General features: G+C 49.3%; 8 protein-coding genes across 8 annotated transcripts; 2 read left to right on the top strand and 6 right to left on the bottom strand.

The window, feature by feature from the left end:
* Positions 1–585: 585 nt before the first annotated feature.
* Positions 586–1,230, top strand: VTN00DRAFT_1633 (uncharacterized protein; the record flags this gene model as incomplete). Its single annotated transcript, XM_069427762.1, has 3 exons — positions 586–599; positions 819–1,025; positions 1,140–1,230. The coding sequence occupies 3 exons, from the start codon at positions 586–588 to the stop codon at positions 1,228–1,230; spliced, it is 312 nt and encodes a 103-aa protein (XP_069292335.1).
* Positions 1,231–5,835: 4,605 nt separating this feature from the next.
* VTN00DRAFT_1632 (uncharacterized protein) lies at positions 5,836–7,628 on the bottom strand (the record flags this gene model as incomplete). Its single annotated transcript, XM_069427761.1, has 3 exons — positions 5,836–7,065; positions 7,146–7,266; positions 7,360–7,628. The coding sequence occupies 3 exons, from the start codon at positions 7,626–7,628 to the stop codon at positions 5,836–5,838; spliced, it is 1,620 nt and encodes a 539-aa protein (XP_069292334.1).
* Positions 7,629–8,874: 1,246 nt separating this feature from the next.
* On the bottom strand, positions 8,875–10,525 carry VTN00DRAFT_1631 (uncharacterized protein; the record flags this gene model as incomplete). Its single annotated transcript, XM_069427760.1, has 2 exons — positions 8,875–9,898; positions 9,972–10,525. The coding sequence occupies 2 exons, from the start codon at positions 10,523–10,525 to the stop codon at positions 8,875–8,877; spliced, it is 1,578 nt and encodes a 525-aa protein (XP_069292333.1).
* A 905-nt stretch (positions 10,526–11,430) lies between these two features.
* Positions 11,431–13,272, bottom strand: VTN00DRAFT_1630 (uncharacterized protein; the record flags this gene model as incomplete). Its single annotated transcript, XM_069427759.1, has 3 exons — positions 11,431–12,012; positions 12,091–12,961; positions 13,196–13,272. The coding sequence occupies 3 exons, from the start codon at positions 13,270–13,272 to the stop codon at positions 11,431–11,433; spliced, it is 1,530 nt and encodes a 509-aa protein (XP_069292332.1).
* Positions 13,273–16,298: 3,026 nt separating this feature from the next.
* VTN00DRAFT_1629 (uncharacterized protein) lies at positions 16,299–16,768 on the bottom strand (the record flags this gene model as incomplete). Its single annotated transcript, XM_069427757.1, has 2 exons — positions 16,299–16,554; positions 16,728–16,768. The coding sequence occupies 2 exons, from the start codon at positions 16,766–16,768 to the stop codon at positions 16,299–16,301; spliced, it is 297 nt and encodes a 98-aa protein (XP_069292331.1).
* Positions 16,769–17,927: 1,159 nt separating this feature from the next.
* VTN00DRAFT_1628 (uncharacterized protein) lies at positions 17,928–18,403 on the bottom strand (the record flags this gene model as incomplete). Its single annotated transcript, XM_069427756.1, has 2 exons — positions 17,928–18,049; positions 18,343–18,403. The coding sequence occupies 2 exons, from the start codon at positions 18,401–18,403 to the stop codon at positions 17,928–17,930; spliced, it is 183 nt and encodes a 60-aa protein (XP_069292330.1).
* Positions 18,404–19,521: 1,118 nt separating this feature from the next.
* Positions 19,522–21,494, top strand: VTN00DRAFT_1627 (uncharacterized protein; the record flags this gene model as incomplete). The annotated part of the gene is made up of 2 exons (XM_069427755.1): positions 19,522–20,242; positions 20,302–21,494. 2 exons carry the CDS (start codon positions 19,522–19,524, stop codon positions 21,492–21,494), a joined length of 1,914 nt encoding a protein of 637 aa, XP_069292329.1.
* Positions 21,495–21,533: 39 nt separating this feature from the next.
* Positions 21,534–22,194, bottom strand: VTN00DRAFT_1626 (uncharacterized protein; the record flags this gene model as incomplete). Its single annotated transcript, XM_069427754.1, has 2 exons — positions 21,534–21,663; positions 22,085–22,194. The coding sequence occupies 2 exons, from the start codon at positions 22,192–22,194 to the stop codon at positions 21,534–21,536; spliced, it is 240 nt and encodes a 79-aa protein (XP_069292328.1).
* Between the last annotated feature and the right edge of the window lie 3,641 nt (positions 22,195–25,835).

Raw genomic sequence — 25,835 nt, 5'->3', positions numbered from 1 at the left:
TCACGAAACGGCACTTGGATTTAGCCACATATTCATTGAAATCCATAGTCCAGCGGCAGAGAATTCCCAACTCGACTGATCGCCGTCATCGCCATTAACCGTGACTCCCAAAAAGGAAACAAACTACAAAAATCAGAACCTTCAACTTTGCAACACGGTTAAACACGCGGCCCAGCCAAGACTGCGGGTGCGCCTGAATCCTGCACGATACTGGAGTAGTCGTCAGCTGGCGACCGTCACCCATCCAATCGTCAACGGCCCTCTTTCATCGACAATCATATCCAGATCGAACAACAGTAATAACAGAAGAAAGACAAGGGGACGGTGTGAATCTGACGCAGCTCTTCTCTTTGGGGGCCCAGCTTGCGTGCGTCTGTTGGACCCGAGTCATTTCACGTCATTGGGCATCGTCAGCTTCTATTTGAGGCCCCCAACTCTCACCATCAGTCAGCTTTGTCTTAACACGATGACATATTAATATAGAATTTGACAGGGATCCCACCCTAGCGCGGTGGTCAGGATACCACAGTAACAAGATCAAGGTATTTTCTCACCTCTCCTCCCCCCCCCAAAAACATTGAGGCAATGCATCATGAACTGTGTGTCCTTTACTCGGAATACGAGAGGATTACGACCAGTTAGATCGCAGTGACGACAAACACTACTGCTTTAGTATGTTATCGAGTAATCATGGATAATAATGCAGGGCTCGAGCCTCTCAGAAACGGATGGGCAACAGGCCCAGGGATGCATTAGGATTTGGATGTGGCCCGAGACATGACGCGCCGTGGATAGGATCCGATCGGTGACAGCGAAAGGCTTAACTGCGGTAAGCTTGTTAAGCATGATCAAGCCACTGTCGGGCCAGATGGCAAATTAAAGGAGCGGACCGGTGGGGAGAAGGCTGGGCAAGGACAGAAGGAGAATATGGGTGCGATGCCCAGACGCGAGACGGACGACCATTACGAGACCGCCAGACGGATCTTCGCGGTTTCTGGAACCGTTATAGGATGGCCTGGTACAAGGTTGGCCTCGGGGTCCACGCACCACGTTTTCTTGCCCTGCTCTGTTATGGGAAAAAGACAGATGAATCCTCGGTCATCTTCCATGCTTTCACCAGAAACGGGAACGACACACAGATCGTCTTCAGCCTTTTTCCATCTCGATGCGGAACAGGCGAATGATGATCATCTCGCACGGCCACCAACCACGGCAACTGAGTTCTGTTAACCCAACCTCTCTCTTAGCCGGATTTCGTACGCTAATGATACAGAATGGTAGTACGTTTACTCAGTACATTGGTCCTTAAGCTTTTCTTTTTTTTTTTTTTTTCTAACTATCGAGAGCCTTTTCTTGCGTGTCTTTGTCTTGGACTCCGGGCCGGACACGCCGGCTGGACCCTTGGCTGCTGGTGGTACCCCCTTGCAAGGCCATCCATGATCATTGGCCTTCAGGGCTTGGGGGCGGGTCTGGGCTGGTTCAAGTCGATAAACTATCGAGCTTAATATGATTGTGCGCATTGCCAAGCCTTAATCTAATGACATCAATTCCCCGTCCCGGCTAGCAGAGGGCTCCAAGCGAGAAACAGATTCAAACAGAAACGACGGCACGGCGAACGGAGTAACAGTGATAAATAATGCAAGTTATGTACGGAGTACGGAGCACAATATTCCTCCGCCTGCTGAGGAGGCAAAGTTCGGAGGGAAAAAAGAAAAAATAAATAAATAAATAAATAAATAAACAGGACGGATTTTCTCTAGACTTGCTTCATGGGGCAGCTGCAGATCCGTCACCATGGATAGGCTCAATACAGACTATCTTGGGCATAGTCCAAATCATCCATCCATGCTCCTCCCCCAGACTGGACAAAGAAAGAACCATCGTCAATCACCGTCACAGCAGCAAAAGCACGGCAGGTCTGTCGTCTGAGTCTGAGCGTGGATATTTTTCCCTTGTCCAACCTTAATCCCGGAATGGCTCCGTCCTTTTGCCATGTGGAAACCGAGATTTCTCTTATCTACCTACCTTCATAGTACTAGCGGACCTCCACAATCCGCCAAGCAGCCGAGGAATGAAGACAAGGCTGGGCGGCCGGTCCGGACGGATAGTGGATACGAAGGCTACCTTTGTGTCTTTTGAGCAAAAAAAAAGAAGAGAGAGAGAGCACAGCAGATGCAATCGCCGTGAGCATGGGCATCGAACCAACCATCTCTCTTTTTACACAAGCACAATAATTGTACCGTGGCCCGGTTGCGACTCATGAGTCAGGTAAAAGAAGAAAGCCAAGTCTCCCCAAACCCCGGAACCAAGGAGAAAGCACATGCCACATGACGAGCGCCAGGCCGGAGAGACAAGCAAGAAGTCTTTTTTTTCTCTCTCTTCTCGCCAAGAGCTGAGCTTCCAAGAGCCTGGCTCTACGTAAGTTTGCTCTTGAAACTACTTTTTTTTTTTTTACCTTTTATCCTTTTTCGATAGTCTGGTTTGCAGCGGCGGCCTTCTTTCTTAGGTCTTGGCCCCGCTCGCATCCGGCCACTCGGTACTAAGTATGCGTCCGACATCGAATTCTGATTACGAAGTGCCCAGCCCAGCCCACGTTAGAACAGAGCACGCTGAGTCAGTGCCGCGTACTCCGTAGGCAGGAAAAAAAAAGGTGTTTCGAAAAAAATCATTCGGACTGGTCTTGGTTTTCGGCGCTTATTACACACGACGAAAGTGCAGCCAGATTAGGCTACCACTAAAATTGTCACTTGACACTAGGAACTTCGGACTACGCTCGCAAGTCGCCACGAAGTTATCAGGATACAAGCCTCCGCCCTTCGTTTACTGTACGGAATTACGAGAGCACAACATTAAGCAGTCATACAGACTGTAACGGCCCTCGTGGCAGGTCGGGGAATTTTTACCTCGTGTTGCGCGGATATTATCATTTATCATATTAAAGTATACGTATGCTGTATCACCGTTTGTTTCATGTTAACCAGAGCTGAAATCAATCTGCCTAACATACCCCGAGGACCTGACCGTTCGATGATGAACACTGGGGCGCATCCGAAACAGACACACAGACACACAGACACCGTGTTAATTATTGTATGGGAGCGGCCCGTCTGTCACTTTACTTGAAGTTTGGTTCTGACGATTATCTGAGGCTGTTCAGGCTGGGTCCAGGTCCAGCCTCCAGGACTCCACCCAAAGAAGAAAAAGGAAAGATTCCCACTGCAGTGGCAACGCATCGCGGCAGTTAGTTGGTCCGGTCGGGACGGATACGAAGTTGACAAACTTAGAACAGGACGGAGAAAGGATCACGAGGCTTTTTTTATCAATCATTGTCTTCTTCTTCTTCTAGGTTCTTCTTTCTACCACCGTCATCGTCGTCGTCATTACCATGGATGGGCATGAGATCCTGCGTATCCATGTTCGAGCTTCTGAATCTGACGCAAGGTGGGGAAGAGGAACCATTTCCAATCGGGTGATTTGGTTGGTGGATTTGAAACGGTTCTCCTCGTGTCAGACCTGTCAGCCATTGATTCCTGATCATCCTGATCCAAGAAACTTGAAGATGAAAGTGTTCGAGAAGATGCGTCGGGGACCCCTTGCCTTAACACTTACCTTTACCTTTCTTACCGCTATCCGTTATCTGGGGCCGGGGCCCGGACCTTTGTTTTTTGTTTAGGTAGGTAGGTACCATGTGACTTAACTGACAAAGTTCTAGGCCAGGCCCAGCCCCAGACAGACAGACAGACAGATAGAGATAGATCTAGATCTAGATCCGCTTTCGTAGCGACGTAGCCGACCGAGTGATGAGCGGTCTGGACGGCTGGCTGGAAGCTTGGAGAAGCTTGCGTAGGTCTCTGGTCTCGGTTGAAACATCCATGGATTACTCTGAAGGAGCTCGTTCCAAGACGATTGTTTTTTTTTTATTGTTATTATTATTTGCCCCTCGAAAGGAGGGGGCTAGAACCGTAGAATGTGTTTCTAGAGCGCTCTCTCTATCTCTCTGTCACTTTCTCTACCGGAATCCACCTGGTCCTTATCATTACATTAATACCTTCGGTAGGTACCTAATATAACCTAACATAACCTAAAATTTGGGATTCAGATCAGATGGCGTTGCCGAGGCAAAACTCGATTCGGCCCCGTGTCCCAACCGATGCATTTGGTTTGATTAGGCAGGACCTGTAGGTACCTACCTAGCAGGTAGATTAAGCAGATCATCTAGGTAGAGGTTAGGTAGGTTCTTGCTTGTTAATGACGCTGCGTTAGGTTAGGCCAGGTTATGTCGGGTTGGGTTTAAGCATACCTACTCTATCTACCTAAATCACCACCGCCACTACTACTGTGCTACACTTACCGCAACACTCTCAGACCCTTCTCTTGCATGTATGGAATCGAGAGATAACCCGGAAGGGAAAGGCGGAACTATTCTTTTCTATTTCATTCTACTGTGTAGTGCAGTACAGTGCATCATACAGTACTGTAGCAAACTGACTATATATATATAGCGTTGTAGCCAAACCCCCAACGGGACGGAGAAGCGAGAGTACGTATTATATCACAACTATGGATAAGATAAAATATACTCCGCACAGGCATAGACATAATCAACTAACTTCGAACCTTGAAACATATTTATTCTATATATATATATCATTCAATTCCGCATTCCACGTTGCGTTTTATTATTCCATTATTCTAGCTTATATCGAATCGAATGGTGTTGGACTGACTGTATAGGAGAGAATGGAATAACTCTCTATCTGTTCCAATCCATTCTATATCTATAAATAATATTGGGCTTTGATCGGCTCAGTTGGAATTAGGATATCTATATTCGAGGCTTTCCAGCTTTGGAGACTGGAAATTAAATCCATAAAAAAAATTAAATGGTGAAAAAAAAAGCTAAAAAGCTACTATATAGGTATATAATTACATCAATGGATGAACATGGACATTTATTGACTGAATAAGTTAAGTTCTGCCTGATTCAGATAGATTATATTCGTTTGGTATGATTTAGTTATTATTACTACTATTCTTCTTCTTTGCTTATCTTTCCATATATCTACCCCCCCCCCCCCAATCTGTTATGTTGCTATGTATCTATTCATTCATGCGTCCTGTTTGCTTGAAAATATCTCTATCTGTCTGTCTATGTATTCGTCTATACTCCTCTGCTCTGCGACTTTCCAGTACTAGACTTTATCTATAGGTATGTATAATGAACATTCATGTCGTTTCTATGCGGGCTCTTTTTTCTTGCGGAATGAGGAATAAATGTCGTATGTTTCCATGTGGCTCAAGAGACGCTATATCTTTTCTTTAATAAATAAATGTAGTCATGGGTGATCATGGTCGTGACTTGGGGGTATTTCGTATATTGATTCATATTGCTGTTCTCATGATGAGCCCACAAAGAAAAAAAAAGGATGAAGATCGAGAAAGAACGCCGTGATAACTATTGATATCGATATTGATGTGATAGCACAGGACAGGACCGCTGTTATGGATATCCATCAGTTCAAGAGCTTTGACCGATACCGATAGAGATGCAACCTTTGCGAAAAAAAAGTTTCTTAACAAGCGGAGCGGAGCAGAAAACAGACCAGCGGTTTTATAGATAATTATCAAACCGAGCATCTTCACTTCAGAACCAGAGATGCTTGTACCGTAAACTGGGATATCTATCCTATATATAGAGAACGGTATGATGCAATGCATATATAGTACAGTGTAGAAGTTGCGAGACACATACACACATGACTCGTAGGTATATCATGTCTGCCGTATTCATGGCCAAATAATGTACGTAACAGAAAAAAGCAACAGAAGTTTTCCTTAACAATCCGCTCTCCCAAAATACCGCGGGAACGGCACCACATCTCTAATGCTGCTCACGCCAGCCAGGTACCCCAGGAACCTGTCAAACCCGAGCCCGAATCCCCCATGGGGCGCGGTGCCCCAGCGACGGAGGTCAGCGTACCATCGCAGATGGCCGAGGTCTTCGTTCGGCTGAAGGTAGGGGTATGAAGGTTCTCCTGGAGCCGGGGAAGCGTCACCGGATTCGGGAGCAGGCTGCTCACCGCGCGTCTTGATGAGGCCGTGTTCGCGCATGTTCTGGATCAGGTTCGGCAGGCGATGTTCACGGAGCGAACCGCCCGCTACTTCGCTGATTTCTGGCATCAAGAGGTCGAAGCATGCCACGGTTTGGGAGGCGCTGTTGTCCAGGTCTGATGGAGCCATGTAGAACGGCTTGACGGCCTTGGGGTAGTCGGTCACGAAGACCGGGGTGCCCTTGCAGATATTCTCGACGATGTATTTCTCGTGTTCGAGCTGAAGGCCTTCGGACCACGACGGCGGGAAGTTGAAGGATGCGCCATCCTTCGCGACAGCCTCTTGGAGGAGCTCGATGGCACGCGTGTATGTGATGCGGTGCCACCGGGGGCCTTCGATCAGGCCTAGCCATCGTTGACGCAACGAGGAATCAGAAGAGCTGGCATCCTCCTGCCCGGATTCACCTGTCCTTTTCGCAGACAGGACCTCCTGCCCGACAGGTGCGTCGTACAATCTCCGTGTCAGATCACGAACGATGTACTCGACGAGGTCCGTGAGTGAGTCCAGATCGTGCATGAAGTTGACCTCCGCCTCGAGCATGTAGAACTCGCTCAGGTGGCGCGGCGTATCGCTCTTCTCGGCCCTGAATGTCGGGGAGAGTGTCCACACGCTGCCCAATTCCGCAGCATACGCCTCGAGATGCAGTTGCGAGGACACGGTCAGGTACTTAGGTGACCGGAAGAAAGGAGGTTCTGCATCAGCACCAGATCCTGCGGCGGTGCGAGGAACGACGGTAAAGGTCTCCCCTGCGCCTTCGCAATCGGATGAGGTTATCAGCGGCGGCTGAACCTGTGTGAAGGCTCCGCTTGGATGTGACCGGAATACGCTTCCCAGCTGGTATATGCATTCTGATCGGAATCGTGACAGGAGGGAGTTGAACGGCGTTCGCAGCCGGAGGTGTGGGATCTGTCGAAGGAAATCGGGCGTGTGGTACTTCTTCTGGATGGGATATGTCTGCATTCGAGGACAAGATCAGTCTCGCCATCTTCGTTAGGAATTGCCAATATATATATATATATATACCCGCAACTAACCTCAGGATCCGACGCGCCGACAACCTTCACCTCGGTCGTCTGAAGCTCATGACTCTGCTCCTTCCCAGGGGGACAAGCTTTCCACAGTCCGGTTATTTCAACAGCCGCTCCGGTAGTCAATCTGAAATAAATCCACAATAAAAACATCAGTCACTGAACGCAGCCTGCGCATTCTATTCTCGATTCCGTCGGAGAACATGGAACATGGACATACTCAGCCGCCTGCTCCGGCTTCAAGATCGCCTGCAACGGCTGCACCGTCGAGCCGTCCGTGATCTCCGCAAACGCAAACCGCTTCTGCTTCCGAACAGACCGGATAAAGCCCTGCACTTTGACCTCCTTGTCCTCGAGACTCGAGGCGCCACCCTCGCCTTTCTGGAGGATCTGCGCGCATCGCAGCGGCGCGGGTCGATGGATTGCGGGGTGGTGGCTGCTGTTAAGCCTTGAGACGGATGTGACGAAGCTCCGCCGCCATGTCCGCATTGCGCGCGAAGCAAATAAATTGAATGAAGGACTGCCGATTGAGGGGTTGTGGTGTTTTGGACTGTCGGGCGTTAGGTGCTGTGATGCAAATAGAAGATCGCGTTTGATGCGTTTGATCTGAGCGGGCGGTTGCCGCGGGGGGGACGTGACCTTGGCAGCCCTAATCAATCAGATGGACTACAGTATTTAATTTTCCATGCACCCTCATGGCGTAGCATTATATTTACAACAAAAAAACCACTGTAATAATGACCTTTTTATCGAATTGCAAGCGTTTCTCAGTTCTTTCGTTACATTCCTCGCCAAAATTCGCCATTATATAAAGGTCGCACAAGTATGTAGGTATCTAGTACCTAAACCATGGAGGTAACTAAGGTATCATGCTTTTTATCCCAGCAGTGGGTTCCAAGGTACTCCACAAATGATATTACGTATAGGAACATGGCCTGGATAGTTCTATAACATGAATTGTACCCTGCCTCAGATTAATATATAGACCTGGAAGGAGATCAAAAGAGCAAAAATGACCCTGAACTAACAACGGGGCATAGTGAATTGCAGGCTAGCAACGATTCTTCTGGGAAGATTACTCTCTAATTACCGTTCCATCTGGAATAGATGATGGGGAACATGTGTTCCTTCGAAGTCAAGCAACAGAGTCAAAAGTAAAAAGGCGAAGCATTGCCATTCTGACTTATCTCCTACATGGGTACGACATTAAATAGTAGACAAAAGTGATCGCAATCTCTGCATTAACCTGGGATATAACCCATTTAGTGTCACATCCATATCCGAAATAGGAGGAGCAGTTCCCAGGTATCCAAACCAGCTGCGTTGGAGGAACATGGATAAGTAGAGTTGAGAAGAATCATGTCACGAAAGACATAAACGTAATTAGTCGTTATCTCGCAGTAAATTGCCATCGTAAAGAGAGAAATTATAACATTAATATCACACCATAACTCATAACCATAACCATTGCTGACTGTATCCCCTCACATCCCTACCCGTCCTTTAAGAAAGACCACCCACCTCATGTAAATGTCACATATAAAAAAACAAGACAGAGAAGAAAGACACTCCTAGAATCGACCTTTAACTTGGCCTTTGAGGCGCAATTCACCCATTTGCTGCCGTGTGACCAGATCAGAAGGTGCCCAGTTCCCAAGACTCCTGCGCCGTTAATTCCCATTTCTTGACAGCATATCCTCATTTCGTTAACTATCTTCTAATTCACCGATATAGATTATATATCCAGCATACTCCTCACTTCCTGAAGTGCTGCGTCCGACGTTGCTGAGTTTCCAGAGGATGTCGCCGCATAGCTCTCTGAATTGCTGGCGTGTCGATCCGGACTGTGGTGCGAATTTCTCAAGCCAGCCTGACTGCTGGAGGTGTCGGCGAAGGGATCGTTCAACTCGCCAGAATGGCGGGTAGTCGAAGAGGTGACTTCGACTCCATTATCGACAGCATTGTCCTTATAATCCTCGTCCCCGTAGTGAGTGCGCATGTTGCCCATCTCGACGTAACGCTCAAAGTTTTTGTGTGTCGGTTTGCCGCCTCCAATCTCCATCACGAAGGCCTTCAGCCGTCCATTCTCGTCTAGAATAGGAGGGCGATAGTCCAGCCGCATTCTTCTCCACCAGTTCGGCTTCTTATTTCTCAGCCCGAGCTCGGCATCGAGGGCACGGCTCTGTTCTTCGCGTTGGAAGATCAAGGATTGGTCTTCGTTCTGTTCTATGTGGGCGCAGATATTGAAGAGGATTATAACCAGCAAGGCTGGGGTGTAGCCTAGACCGAATATCCAGCCCGAATTGATATCGTACTTGAACGGAGAGACAGACCAATTGAAAGCGGCAGCAATTGTGTAGCCGACCTTGACTCCTAGAAGGGCGATCGCAATTATGAACTTAATGGGGGCCGCCTGGAGATAAAATATCTGCTGTCGTAACTTGCTTGCTGGTCGTGGGCTGTATCGGTATATGCTATGCCCAAGGCTATAACAGATGACAAGCACTGCTACGAGAGCCATGAAACCCGCAGCCTTGAAACGCCCATCTGTAGCCACGGGTTTGGCGCGCACTTCTTGCTGTTCACGACTTCGTTGCAGCTGGATGGGCGTCCAGGTCCGTGGGACAGCCAGAAAGAAATTCAGCCAAGCAAACAGATAGAAGATCACAGGCAGCCAAAACTCCTGGCTTTCTCGTGTCGTTTCTGATGAGAATGCAACGGCATCTCGATCGAGGATCTGGCGTTCTTGCCACTTGCCCCTAGTTGTAGCAGAACAGTTAATCCAGTCGCCCCGATGACCCATTCATTCATTAGTTCAGAGTAGGTCCTTACCAATGTCGCACACCCTCCCAGACCGCTGCTATCAAACAGGGCGTTATGATATAGTAGAAGAGACTCTGCAGGACCAGCGCCGTGCTCTGCAAGTAATCACGTCCCACATCAACGCCCATAAAGCAGCTGATGGTACCGCAAGCCGCGGCAGCCAGCAGCCAGTACCACTGCCACCTGCGACCCACGGCCTTCCACCTCCTATCCAGAGGCAGGAACCTCTTCCCATGTTTCCGCAGACTCGCCAACGTAAACATGATTGACACAGCGAACATGGCCGCGAAAGCGATCCCCAGCTTCCCATGCTGGCCAAGGTCCTTGATTGGAGAGTAGCAGGAGGTGCCATTGACGAAGGTCCCATTCAGAAACATTTGTGGTCGGAAGACGCTGAACGTGAGAAAGCAGTTCGACCCGTTCGAGAGGGTCCCGTTCGAGTATAGCGTGTAGTTGAAGTGGTTGAGCGCGGTGCGGTTGAAGTGGACATTGTTGATAATTACGTCTGTCTCATTCTGGCCCTGTTGGAATGGGACGAGCTCCCGGACGGAGATCAGAGACATGATGGGTGGTTATCGGTCAATATTGATAACAGGCTATCGAGCACAGACACGAGCAGGCTCCAGCTCAATACTGCCGCCCTTGGAGCTTCATCGCGGGTGATATGATACTGGAAACAACGGTAAACAGCGCAGTTTACTGAAAACGGAGATATGGAAGAGAAAACACAATGGAAATTATCTTTCTCGGCTGAAGGTCGACGGCGGGAAGTCCGGAGGTTCGAGGCTGATGACGGGCAATGAGGTGTTCTCCGCGGCTGGGTCGGAAAGAATGCGGAGAGCGGATAAGCAAGCTTGGCGGGGCGACGATCTGGGCCAGTGTTGATAACTTCAAGTTGATATGCTTATCAGCCAACGAACTGAAGTTGAATCTCTCTGCGTACTCCTTTAGGGGACAACGAAACATACCAAGAAACTTTTTATCAAGAAATACTGATCTCCGTTTCCAGTGGCTCTGTCAGAATCTTGTATCTTGCGGCTGCTGAGACTTGAAACCACGTGACTTCTATCTATATCACAAACATCCAACAAGATCTAGTCCATAGAAAGTATAGACTAAAGTGTCAGATGTTGTTCACAGTGGACAGCTATAAAGGCCTTACATATACTTGGTCGCAGCAAGGGCTTTACGAGACCCATCTCCAAGGCTAAAGAACCTTAAATAAACGAAGTCTCCTCATAGTCTACGAAAGAATATTATCTGTACTATCGTCAAAGCAATAAATGATTTTGTCTTCATTAGTTATTTCATATTTTGTACTATTGTACAAAAGGACAATGCATATCGCATCGTATCACCCAGAGCTTTCTTTAGAAGTTCCATGTGCTAGGACCTACTTGGTAGATTTCCCCAACTGACGGAACCTCAACGCGCTCTCTGAAGAGAGACTCTCCACAAGCCCATACCATTACATGGAATGGGAGCGAAGCCGTCCTGCACCGCAAGAATTGTCGTACCAGTCAAGGTTGAGGTCATCGAGGACCCAGTCATTGGTCGCGCCATGAGTAGTAGCATTGAACAAGATGCTGGTCAGCCCACGGAACTCGTCGTCGAGGTTGATGGTTGACAAGTTGCAGCTCTGTTCGATAGCGCAGGTGGGGATCTCGATGACCTGGACGTGCGCCTTGTACTCGGCTCCAGCCCGGGGTGAATACTTGAATCCAGTCACAGAAACCTCGCAGGGCACGTCCGTCAGGTTACCGGGGCAGCCAAAGGATAGCGAGTACAAGTTGAACCAGAACTTGCTGTCGGCCAGCCGGGGGCCAACGCTGAACTGCGCTCCGTTCTTGAGGTCCTCGGGCATGTCTGGATCGTCTTCAGTCTCTGACTGAAAGATTGCCACGTGCGGGGCCGAGACTGGGACGAAGCCCTCGTACGATTTTCCATAGGTCCAGCCTTCGGAGAACAAGAAGTGATAGTATGGGCTGAAGATGGGCGGGAAGACGCTATCGTTTCCAGGCGGAGGACTGTACGAAGGCAGATGATCGAACTGAACGCAAACAAAGTATTAGTCGGTCTCTAGGAGTAGCATGCATCATTCAAGGATCTACGTTAGGTGGATACTTACATTGATAGTGAAGTTTCCAATCTCGCCACAGTCACTTGGAGTTGGAGTGGGAGTAGAACCGACGGGAGTCGAACTCGAACCTGGAAAAGTCACAGAGGCTCGAATGGTTGCTGTCGGAGTTGTGGGAATAGAGGAACCTGGGAACGTCACAGAAGCTTTAATAGTCGCCGTTGGCGTTTCGTGATTGTAAGTGGTTTCCCACGAGACAACTACTCCGCTGATAGTCGCAGTAACCCATTTAAGAGCTTTGGTACCCCCAATCTGCCTCTTTATAACTGGCGCTGCTGTGTGCAGAGGTGCCATATGGTGGAAAGGCCAACTCCCAGGGTGGTATTGCACGCTGGAAGCAGAAATAGGGGCTGCTGCATTTGGCACCGTGGGACGAGTCACGTTCCAGCCGTTTGGACCGATTCCAGTGAAACGAAGTGTCGAAACTTTGCTGCTCGAAGGAGCCTTGACAGAGATTTCAGGGGCCGTAAGTGTAATGACATTTGTAAAGGTGGACGTGAGAGTGATCGCCGTGGTGGACTCGGAAATAGGGTCAGTGATAACAGTCGTAGTCTCGGGAGGCGGGTCAGAAGTCTTGGGAATCGCAGCAACTGGGACAGTCTCTGTAACAGTAAAGTACTGTGTCTGGATAACCGTGACACCGGTCTCAGAAGAGGTGATCCCACTATCGGCTTCACCATTGGTCTCCCCGCCGTTATTATTGCCTGACGGCAGGGGAGCAATACAGCCAACAGTAGGCTCGGGAGCTACAGTGACAGTGACATGCACAGTCTCCGCAGGCAATTTGACCATGTCGGTGATGGTGACAGTTGGGTCCTTCTGAAATACGCTGCTGGTGCTGTTCCAGCTGTTGGACAAAGACCTGTATATATATATTTTTTTAATTTCGTCAGTTATCCAGACGCTCTTGGCAAGAACCCAATGCTGAATGCCTCAAGAAGATGGTTTTGGAAGCCATAATTTGTCAAGTAAGCAACGAAAGGGGCTTTGAAGCAAGAATAGAAATAATCATGAGGATTATATGTTAGCTAGAACAGCCATATGCTAGAGAATTGCATGGAGAAGATAGAAAATGATAAGAAATGAGTGAACATACACCTTAGGCACATTAACACCCGCAGCCAGAGTGGTCAGGGCCACAGTGGCAAGCGTCGGAATCACCTGAGCCCGCATCTCGGATGGATGCAGTCAGGTTGATGCCCTTTGGCCACTGGAGAACAATGTAGTCAAAGGTGTTGATGGAAACTGTTAAGTGTGTAGGACGTGCAAGACCGGTCCAGAACCCTTGGCCTATCCCCACAGGAGCTCAGTCAGTTTCATCAAACAATGGATAAATTCAGTGCTCTGCTTAACTTACCGCGTGAGTCAAGGGGATGACAAGCTGTCCCACGCGCTTAGCAGTTTTGCTTTGTCAGAGATCCTTGTTCTTGTGCGGTTAGGGTTGGGTGGTGTGGGCAAGGAGAGAAGGGAGGAATGTGTGAGAGAGAGGATGTGAAGGGAGCACACCCACAAATACATTCAAAACAGCACTGGGGGGCCACCCAACAGGTTGCTAGGACAAGAGACATGATGGGGGACCCTGCACACAGGGAAATTGTGTGGAAAGATCCATTGATATATGTGGAGAGGAAAATGGGAGAAATCACAACATACATTATGGGAAAGGAATATGCCTAAACAGTGAGAGAGAGCAATCAGTAAAGAATAACAGTAAACAAAAAGAAACTAGAATATCTCCCAGTCTACTTCCACAATTAGCAACCTCATAGCTTGAACCCCTGGCATCACTATTTACCATCAGCAACTCTGATTCCTAGATCTGCCCACATTAGGTTTGCAAGCCGGTACCCTTCTTCAGTTAGACATCCTAATTCAACAGAAATAAGTAGAAGAGACTCAACTGTCTTTCAACAGCAACACAGGCAGAGATCTCCATAATAACGACAAGCGATGTGAATAAAATAAATCCAAGGGCAGCATCCATGAAAACCTCACCAGTGCAGAAGGGTATCATATTATATCATGTCAGCGTTGGACAGTAGCAGTATTCATGTTCGAAGCTCAAATCTTGAACAAGAGGAATCTCGTACTCCAGATCTAGAAATGAATGCTTATCTCTAGAACCAAATTGAGCACAAGCTTTCTCTCTCCTGTGAGCACTCAAAAGATGATTGATGTTTGGACGAAATGCGCCCTAAGCTGCTAGGAGATATAAAGCAACGTTTCCATTCATCTATCCATTCATCCCAGGCTGGACTTGATAGAAGGAAGTTTGGAGTAACCTCGTAAATCTTCTAAAGGGAAATTATGAATAAAGAGAAAGGAGAAGCAGAAGAAGAAATTGTTTCTCCCATTTCGTCTAATTTTCATAAACCAGAAAGTTGCTACTTATCGGTGAATGAAAAGCTTCTTTTTTAGGGGGGAGGGGGGGGGGGGAGTTAAAGAATCTGGTAAAAGCCATCATTATTCTTTTGGAGTGGTCAGTTCAGGGCTCAGGGCTCTCTCTCTCTCTCTCTCTGGACAGTTTTCGATTCAAATGGCATGTCATATCCATATTGGAGTCCTAGGGCCGACTACCCAGCTACCTACCTAACATACCTTCCTACCTACCTACTCCCTAGTCGCTACCTAACTAGAATAGAACCCTACTTACCTGACGTAAGTCTACCATGTGGTCCACGTACAGTACAGACATAGTATGGATTATGTACTAGATAGATAGATAGACAAAGTGGATCGGAGAATTTTTCTCCAGCGACTCGTTAGAGAACGGAAACTCTACTCCAGTCCTGCTATACAGCAGAGCTGAACAGGTGCATACCTATCTTGCAAGTCCGACGTGGAGATGGAGGATGGAGGGTCAGCGATACGATCGCCACCTCCCCTCCTCCCCATAGGGAAGAAGGAACACATAACACATAGCATAGAGTAGCAGGAGCCGGCAGTGAGTTTTAGCGTCAGCAGTTGAGAAAAGTAAAAAAAAGACCCATCGGACAGAAAAATGTCACGTTATTATTGTTAGGCTGCAACTGTACCTGTACGTGCAGCCCTCGTATCCATGGATATAGTCGGAGAATATCCGGTATCTACCTAGCTAGGTACCTAGGTACTAAGTAGGTACCTAGCCTATCCATCCGAAAAGAAAGTCACTTCCCACTGGACCTAAGAGAGAGAGAGACTTTTTAACGGCTCAGAAATAAATGGTGCCCAGGTGCCTAGCAAAAAAGTCAATTGCAAAATTGACCGAACGGTTGAAGTTAGAGCTCGAAAGCGGTGGCTGTCACGCGAACAGCAGAGACATACATACACACGCACATACAGGGAGAGAGTCGATCGGCGGTCAGTTAGTCAGTCAGCCAGTCAGGCAAGGAGAGAAGGGTGATTATGCCCAGGTAGGTGGCAAGACTTCACATAAGCATCCGCTGTATATTCCGTACAGTACTTACGTCGGATACATGCGATGTCATACCCCATGATTCGTATCTTCTATTCGGGTTCCAGCGCGGCAGACATGGCATATGCTTTCGTACAGTACATAACTACCTAGGTAGGTACGTACTGTATTGTATAGATAGTACGGAGTTACTAACAGAGACTTCAAGATTGGCCACTGTGGAACTGGATACTCGAGGAGGTGATTCCAGGAATTCTTCAAAGCTTACGCAGCAGTAAGTGGTCCCAAACACAGCACAGCCCATGACGCAGCCCAGCAAGCGCATATCGAATCATAATCTACGGAGTGCAGTAGTCTAAGTCGGCCTGCAGCCTGCAAGACAAACTTGCGAATCCAGTTATTCAGCCCAGTCAGGGGACCCGAATTTTGCACCAGGACTCCCCGACAAGGGATCCCTAGGTTAGGTACGGAGCACAGAGTTATGCACCAGGCAACCTTTTGCGGAGAAGTTCTCCACAACGATTCCCTTTCCTGGAAAGTACCGTCAGGTGGGATTTCCATGCAGGTAACCCGGCAAGCGTCAGCTGACACAGATATACGAATGTCCCCATCCACCGTCTATGGAGATTGGAGAACTGTTGACTGTCGGACGGTATCTGCGGGGCGAGGCAAACATGATCTCCAATCTTCTCCACAATCCCTGCGTGCTGCGTCAGTCCGGGGTACGTGGATAGTTATGCGAAGCGTGTATGTGATGTGAGGTAGCTGACCGATGGACGATGCTTCAGTCGTGAAACAACACAGCTTAAAATCGAGAGCCAGATCTACTCCGCAGCGTTGGCCCCAAAAGACCAGCGAAATCCGGGGGCGCTGCCTCGCCTGACAGGCCAATGACGGAGGCGATCGGATGGGACCGCTGGCTGCCCCAGGCGGGAAGAACACACGGCGGGAAGAACCGCCTGGAGACCTTCCGCCGACGGCCACGGAGCCGTGACCCCGCAGTGAACGGACCGGGCCTTTTAGTCGCCGACTTGCCGGTACTGGACTGGCTGTGGCAGAGTCTGTTCGGTCCGTGTCTGTATCGTTGCTTTTTCTTCCTTTTTTGCTTCCTTTTCTTTTCTCCGATCTCGCTTTGCCTTTTTTTTTCTCCAGGCACGATTGCCTGCATTGGGTAAGTTACGTCCCTGCCAACGGATGTGCATATCGCAGCCCTAATCACCTCGAAGGTACTCACGATGCGATGCGGGGTGCAGCCGTAGAGAACTTCGAGAACATGGCGAACCCTGGGCTAAAAGGATCGCACGGTTCAAAAAGAGCCAGGACCCTGCCAGAGAAAAAAAGATCTTCGCGGGTTTCCGCTTTGGGTCATTCCGTTGCTCCATTGGCACCCCCTCCATTAAAGTCCGGTCGCCCAGCTACCCAAGGAGGCAGGCAGATACAGAACGGACGTAGAAGTGTACTGACTGGGCAAGTATTCCGCGAATCCCGAGCATTAATTATTATTCTTTGCATTAGTTACCCAGCTGGCCTCGGGCTTTGGGAGAAATGGAATGTCAAAGTTCTTCTGGCGTGGGGGGGGTGCGATGAACGCCTAGCTGTCGACCAATCAGAACGGAGGCAGTAGCGTTTACGAAACGGAACTGGAGTCGCAGCCAAGTGGGCAAGCTGCACGGCCGATGCACGACTACGTCGGCGCGTTTCAGAACGACGATTCTTGCCGATCTTGCCTCTCGTAATAATGCCAAGAGCCAGCAGTCACCTGAGCCGTTACTGGGCCTCTGAGGGAGCAGAAAGGACGCCTTAATAATTCGAAGCTGATGACTCGCTGGATGACGCGCGACCAAAGATGCACTTGCGCGATAAAGTTGCTATCCTGAGATGATGGTCCCGATCGTATCTGGACCGAGGTGTGACATCAATGGAATGCGGTTGGCCTAACTTAAGTTCCTACTGCGTACCTCCTGGCGGATCCAGTTACTTCCTCTCGAGTCTCGATACGCAGTACTTCTCTGGCTGGTCCTTGCGGTGTTGGAACGTGTGACCTGGCGTATGCGAAAGCTTGTCCTTGCAAGTCGTCCGTATGGACTTTTTCACGGAAGGGGAGGCGAGAACACCAACACGATCTGGAATGGACTGAGACAAGACCATCCTCTTTCTTCACCGCACAAACGTCATCTGAGATGAGCTGTGGGCTGCATTGCAAAGATTTTCTTACCTAGGTCCTAGGTTCATCGGGAGATTAGACCCTTTTAGCTTAAGGGCAGAAGCCAAACGGACATGCAAACCGCGCCAGGACACAAAGGCATTAATTATCGTATGTAATTTAACGACGAAAATCGCGAAAGTTCCATGCAGATGATCCTTCACATGGTATTAAAAGGCGCCTTACCAGAAGCAGCAAAACAGCTCGTGGGGTCTTGACAAACAAAAAAAATCACTGCTGCCAGATCTCAGCGCCCGACAGCACGTACGGAGGCTGAGCAGACTGACCGGAGGATCGGTAGTGAAACTGCTCCGTAGGAGGGTTGGCAAGCTCTTGGATCTCGGATTTTCTCGCTGTGGTTTTTCAGCAGGTCACGATGGCCTGGATGTAACACGAGAAAAAAAGCTCTGGTGGAGTCCGTCGCACGGGTCGGCTCGGTGTGGGCCGGATCCCTGACGACCCTCGATCGCCGGCGGGAAAGTCTATGCGGGCGTGATGAACGGCGAGACGGCCAATGGCCGCAGCCAGGAACAGCCAAGACGACGGCCACTCAAACCCTGCCTGTTATCGCTGATGTCAATGGTGGCTCTGCTGACCTTCCAGTCCCGAGATCCCGAGCGTCATCGTCCTCGCGAGACTGTCGTACCAGCCGGACCCTGGTCCTTTATTCCCCAGAAGTTGTCAGAAATAGAAGATCCCGTCGGCATGGATCAGAGCTGTCAGACATGTCCATCGTGTCACATTGGCCGTGGCTCCCGGAATGCGGAGGTCGGTCAGAGCAGAGACAGGACAGTATACAGGATCAAATTCGACGAGCCTTGCAGCCGGGCACACGACACTGATCGCAGAGAGGAACGCGTGAAGAGGCCTATGCGACAAGAGGCGGCAGTGATGGTCCAATGCGAGGACGAGGATTGTAATTTTAGCAGATAGACGTCCTTGGAGGCTTGGTATGGAGGGATTACTGCGTATAGGAAACGATGAGGGATTCAACCGTCTGGAGTAGCCACCTAGTGCGACCCGCTTCGCTCACACCCGACATGGCAGAACATACGAGCTCTGCAAAAAAGGTTGGGATGGATACAGGAGTACGGAGCAGTGATCATAATAATGCTGTCTGATCGCAGGGGTCTTTTTCTTCCCCTCTGATCTCCGGCTTAAAAAGGCCTGTCGGTACCGGTCTCCAAGTACTTCAGAAGTTCTTTTCCCTTGGATTGCCTGCCAACCGGTACGAACGTGTACATACAGTACGTCCCTCGTGCGATCGCCCAAACCCTAATCTAGTTACGGTAACATCCTGTCCTCAACCAGCCCTCAGCCTCCAGCAGCAGAGCCACATCTTTTTTTTGTTCGCTGTGAAAGCTCCGTTTTCTCAGTGTCTTATCGCCTCTTCTTCCTCACGCTCTTCAAGGACCAAACCAGGTCCCGACCATCTCGTCAGCCGAGCGTTCGTGCGCTTGGGGCCTCTGGTGATCTCCCTTGCCCCTTGCTCGACCACTCAGACTGGAGCAACGGGCGCGACGGCGTGTTGCTGGCGCACCCCGCATGCAAAGTTAGTTGTCCGGTCTGCTCGACGCTTTCGCAGCATCCTCCCACAGCCTGCCTTAGCGCGGCGCATCCGACCGGCTCGTTTTTTCCTGAAGGAGACGTTGGCTATTACAGGTGCAGGAGTGGCCCCCCCCCAAGCCGACGCCGACTCGTGCTGCTATCTCCCAGCGTGCACATCCAGTAGGGATCCAGGCACGCCTCGCCCTCTTAAACAGCGGCTTTATCGCCGCCCTGTTCTCTGTTGTCTCTGCTCTCCCAGGTGCTGGAACTCTTGTCCATGCAGAACGGGTCCTCCTTCGCGGTCCCTTATCCACCCACCGATCTCAACAGTCATAGCGCTACTCTCGGATCAGACTTTGCACATCGCGACTCCACCCCTCCCGAACTGACCCTGTCCGGCCCCGCCGCGTTCTCCGAGTCCCCCTCCTCCGGCGAGGACTGTCAATCCCACGGCGCAAGCGCCGCTGTAGATGATAATTCAGACGACCTGCCAGGTCCATGGTCCTGGGAGACGCAGGAAGAGAGTGCTGTGAAGCTCGATTCTCGAATTGATCTCCAGGGCACCATCCGACCGTCCGACACCGCACCGTCGTCCTCAACCACCTTCGGCTTCACGCTGATCTCGTCCGGCGATGCTGATATGCTCGCGTCTGATATAACACCCAAAGTCGAAGAGATCGGAGACAGCATGGACGTTCTGGAAAGAAGTCGAGAGCCTGTGGGGAACCTCGTGGAACCTGCAGGCGGTACCGTGGGCGTTCCCGTCAACGTGCCGCGGAAACGCGGTAGACCGCGCAAACACCCCCTTCCCACACCAGGCGGACAGTCCAAGATCGCGAAGGGCCGTTCCAAGACAGGCTGCATAACCTGTCGACGACGGAAGAAGAAGTGTGACGAAACGAAGCCCGCGTGCTTGAATTGCCAGAAGAACGCGGTGGTGTGCGAGGGTTACCCGCCCAAGGAGATATGGAAGAGCGGCAAACAGAAGCTGGAAGATGGTATGATCCTCCCTGCAACGGTTTTCAACGTCGTCAATCTGACTTGTATTCTCGCACAGCGGTCCGCAGAAGCTCCCTTACTGCTCTTCCGCGAGGTTTGCCTTTCCTCATCGACGGCATTGAGACCGATGTCGATCGCAGGTTCCTCGACCACTTCGTCTACGAATTCAGCCGCGTGCTCACCCTGATCAACGATGACTCGAACCCGTTCAAGGAGATCCTTCTGCCCATGGCAACGCAACACAGGGGTTTGATGCATTCGTTGATGTGTCTCTCGGGATCGCATCTGTCAGCTCTTGACCCGGAACCCCGGTTGAAGGAGCGCAAACACTACCACTTCGATCGCGCGATAAGGGATCTGAGAGAGAACATCAACGCATCCTCGTCGAATGTGGAGGAGCAGCAGCTTCTTATTGAAGACCCCATCATTGCATCCACGATCGCGCTTTGCCTAAACACGATCTGCGAAGGAGAGACCAATGGCGAGTACAGGTCGCACATGGATGCGGCAAGGTACCTGCTGGTGACACAACGACCGAGGAACGAGAAGTTTCGACAATTTATCATCGAATTCTTCCAGTACCACGATATCTCAAATTCGCTAACCTCTCTGGATCGTCGGCCTCTCGGCCTCGTGGACGATCTTCGCCTTCCTGACTTCGTGCCCCATGCGCAAGCGGGCGCCCTCCTGGGCATTTTCGACGGTCTGTTCAACTACATATCTGAGATCACCAAGCTGCGTGACCGGATCCGACAGAGACACAACGAGGGATACGAGCCTGCTGTGGACTACCAGACATTGAGTGAAGCGGTCACAATTGACTCTGCACTCCGCGACTGGGAGCCATCCTACCCGCCCAATACGCCAAACTGGTACGCCGCTCAGCTGTACCGCCAGTCCACCTGGGTCTACCTCTACCGCACCATTCGTCCCTCGCGTCCCAATGAAAAGATCGCTCAAGTTGTGGATGACGGTCTTGCCTACCTGGACCTGCTACCTGTCGATGCTGGTGCATACAGTATCATGCTGATGCCACTGTTTTTGCTGGGCTGCTCGTCTTTCGAACCTAGGCAGCGTGAGCGAGTCAAGAAAGGCTTCGAGGCCCTGCGGGCCTACTCCAACCTGCGCAACATCGAACCTGCTCTCAAAGTGGTCCAACAGGTCTGGGAGGTCATGGAGAACAACATGGAAGAGAGCTGGGATTGGGAAAAGATCATCTCCGACATGCACATGGACTTTTTGATCACTTGATGGTCGCTCCGTGCGGCCTTTATCGAGCCTTGGGGTGTGTCATGCCCAGGCGGGCGACACACCCCCTCTGCTACAGTTTGATATCTTTGGTCGATTTTCTTCATCCGCATCAGGTTGTTGCGATGGGCGTTTGGTGATGGTGTGAGGATGCCCGCCCGGTAGCAGTAGGCTACCATGGACGGGATGGTTCAGGGATTAGGACAGGAACAAAATCAAGCATTTAAGCGCTTTTTGCAAACTCGCATACATACCCAACTGGCATTGTGCTTGTTTTTCTTTAACACCGGTGGTGGATGGACGGCGTCTACGGGTGTAATGGGGGGGGGGGGGGGGTTGAATCCAAAAAGCAATAGTGGGAGTACCCGAAAAGTCGTTGTTGGTCCCTTTTTGCCGCAAAGGATTTGTTCATACCCTCTCAGCGTTTGTTTTATGTGCATTTGCATATCGATCTAGCGTGTTTATATTTTGCATATTCCGCCCCTCATCCGATCTACCCCTTTTTTCCTTGCTGTTACTGCTGCGTTTGATCTGATGCTTACTATCTATATTGTGACTGATGCATTGTCAGCAGCGGTTATGTTTTTACGTACGCATGTTGTCTAACGCATGTATGTGGTACGGTACATGATACATGGTACATGTATGTCCACGAGTCCACGAGCCGAGCTGAGCGAGAAAGGAGAAAAGGAATGTTCAGCATCTTTTCTCTCTCCGCTTTTCTTGCTCCGTTCGGGTGACGGGTGAACGTTTCTTTTCTGTGTCTTGTATTTCTTGAACAGAATACCTTTCTATTTTAACTGTACACTTTTTTCATACATACATAGCAGAATCAAATGGGAATAGTATATACCTTGTTTTTATATATTATTATTATTATATTCAAGTTTAACGTCCATACCGAGCCTTCCGGCTATGACAGACCCATCTCTTGGGCGAAAGCCCCTATCAGTATCTAAATTCTTCTTTGATCAATCTGTGCCTTTTCCTCGCCCCAGGCCGCCTAAATGCGCAGGGCTTTTGGGCCCTAGAAGCCCTCCTTGGTGTCGCTGTCAGTTTGGGTGTCACCTACCTGCTGCAGGCCACCCTCCCCTGCTATCCCTCCCCCTCTCGATCCGCCTCTTCTAGAGCCCTTGTTTTTATATATATTATGTATCGTGATTTTACCGAATGAACCGCAACTGGAAAGTATAATTTACACACTTGGAATAATAATTTTAACTAATCTTTCATAGTTACGACACATGGAATAATTCCGCACTTCGATGGTGTGACTCATGATTCATACGCACCTTGACAAGGTAGTACCCTGTCCACGAGGGGCTACCGCGTGTATCGGACCAAATCGGAACGGAATTGATCGGATCATTCCATAGGTATCATAATCTCGGCTCTCCCTGTGGCAGTGTGGCTAGTGGTTCGCTTGTCTTGGCTTAGATGGATTAGATTAGATTATCTCATCTGAGATAATCACAATCAAAAATCTACGCTATCATCATTACATCATCGTCATCAGCTAATGTCGATCACAGAACACCCCCCCCTCCCCCCCCCCGAGTTAATTTTAATTGGGACCGAGACAAAAAAGCAATGAGGCGGAGCTAGTTAGGAGGTTCCGGCAGTGCGGGACACGGAACACGGGTTATTATTATTAGTTTGCTTACGAATTTGAATTTCCTCGTCACTGACTGGTTGACTTACTTGTGGTTGTGGGGGGTTTTTTTGGGTTTTGTGCGGCGCTACCTGCGGGTGGAGCGGGAGTTTTACTACGCACATGTACAGTAGCATGTACAGTAGTAGTACCTGTCCCTTGCACAGTGCTTGGGTTAGCGTGGCGGGGTAGGGGTAGGAGGTAGGGGTAGGGGCGGTTTTAGTTTGCGTCATGCAAGTATATCTAATCTATCGTGATGTTCGTGTTTCGTGTTCCGTGTTCCGTGTTCCGTGTTTTGTTTTTTTGATCTGATCTGATCTGATCCGATGGATCTGATTAGATAGAATTAGATTACTGCTGGAGTGAGAGAGGGTCTAAAGGGTCACATGAGGTGTTGCGGATTACGCATCTTGTTTGTTTTTTGCTTGATTAAGCATCAACCCCTCCTTCCTGATAATATCTTGGAAGGAATTGCTAGAAGTACCTCGGTGAGTAGGTACTGTACCTAAGTTAGGTAAGTACTGTACGCACCATTTCTACTGTAATCTGAAACAGCGAAACTCAACTCAAAGACTCTCCCCCACCTTGATCCATTCGGTCTACATTTACCCCGTATAGCGAATTTTCTCCGCTGAAGTATGTCATGTGTGCGGTTGGGCTTTGATCACGATAATCAGGCGTCCACTTAGGTACTTTAGTACTTACCGCAGTCTAATTTAGTCTAGTCTACCACTCCGTTGGAACATTAATGTGACGTGCGCAAGTTAAGTTAGGTAGGTAGCGGGGAATTAATTTCTCCTTTCACTTTTTTACTTTTACTTTTACCCCCCGGATGATTGGACGAAGACGGAAGAAGATCGGAGGAGATCCGACCTGATTGGAATCCCACTTCGGTTTCTTTCTTTTTTCAATATTTAAAGTTCAGGGCTGAGACACGGCCTAACTGAGGCCGAGGAAATGGCAGTGGCAATGGCAAAATAGACAGAAAGAGAGGAGATCTGCGAGATCATTGGCCCCCGCCCCGCCCCATCCAGGCTCCAGTGGAGAATAATAATACCCAGTTGTATGTACTCCGTATTTGTACGCATGATACAGGTAGTGGATTAACTATCGGATCTTGATTATGACAAAAGTGGAAGATTTAACCGAGCCCGAGCCTGTGACCGAGACTGAACCCAAGCGCTTGTGGATTGGATCTGTTGTTGTTGTTGTTGTCATCGTCAATCATCATGGCAACTCTAACTCCGACTCCAATTCAATTCGGTAGACGAGATAAGCGCACTGTACCGTACGCACGGTGCTGCGTGCTTTCGGTGATGAATGTGGAGGGGGAGGAGGCTTTCTCCACCATCTCATCTGGGTCCATGTGATGAGTGTGACCATGACTATGACCATGACCACGCTCGGTGTTGAAGTCCACCCCCACTCTAGTATTCGTCTGGAGATTACAGCCCGCTGCCTAGTTGATAATGCTGAAGGTGACGGTGCTGTTGATGACGCCGTGGTGGAGTTCGTGCGGTGTATGTATGTACAGTACAGGACCTAGGTAGAGATTAGATTGGATTACTTATTGACGTCATCTTACTGGAGAATCAGCGTCGGCACCGGCATCGGTACCAGCACAAAAAGTATGTGTGGGTTATTAGATGAACTAGATAGGCTGTTTGCGATTGCAGGCACATACCTCCGACCTAGTAGACTGGAAGAGCAGACGTGTAGATAGAGCCTTCACAAGCAACAATGATATCTTCCTGCCAGCCTTTGCCTGGTCTATAGTAAATTTTAAAGGGGGAAAGCGCAAGGCTCGGTTTTAGTGGTTATATTAATAGGGCTGTGGAGGAAGATTGGATTGGATTGGTTGTCCGTATCCGGTAATGGATAGATGATAGTACCCGGTATAGCCGCATTGACCACGCATCTATTTCGTTGTCATGCAGGAAAGTCCTGGTCTTCATGAAATAGGTTGACCATGAAATGGGCATGGGTACTAGTATATAGCGGGATGTTACTATGAGGATCTTGGAAGGGAAGATAATAATAGCATGTTTCTGTTGTTTCTAGAGAAGCGGGAGTAGTTATGTTATTAAAGGAGGAGACATTGGTTTAGGTGGATACTTATTCACTTGGGAGGACTTGTTGAAGTTTAGGACTAGTCATTAACATGGGAGTAGATGGATGAGATAGAGGGCACACTTCAGGGCGATTCCTGGTCCTGTGGATATACAGTATCAAGGATGTAGGAAAATAGATTGAACTCGAGTGCTCCAATAAGACGAGTAATATATTCTAGACATTTGGTTTTCATATCCTGACTCCAAGCGTTCAATCAATCCCCGTCGGTTTGCCAAGTACTTGAGCTTGGGCTGTGATTATTTATTAGAGAAATGTAGTGATGTCACATACGGCTGTGCCTTTGCTTCTCAAGTAGTAAGAGCCTTGAAGCTACAAGGCGACTAGCTTCTTAGACATATCAATCTTTTGGAGAACTTAGGTAGCTGTCGTGGAATCCATTAATATTACGATAAGGATTCATATGGTTAGATCTCCTGTTAGGGCACAGAATTCCTGTAACCCATTCGGCCACTATTTGACCAAGATTTGAACAACCCTAAGCGGATGACGGAATGTAGATCGAAGATACCGATACCGCTTGACTACAGTATAAAAGAGGCCGTGATATCTATCTGCAATGA

Source organism: Thermoascus crustaceus (assembly GCF_041956765.1).
Source record: "Thermoascus crustaceus strain CBS 181.67 unplaced genomic scaffold VTN00scaffold_1, whole genome shotgun sequence".
NCBI classification, from domain to species: domain Eukaryota; kingdom Fungi; phylum Ascomycota; class Eurotiomycetes; order Eurotiales; family Thermoascaceae; genus Thermoascus; species Thermoascus crustaceus.
This window is presented reverse-complemented; position numbering and strand designations above follow the sequence as displayed.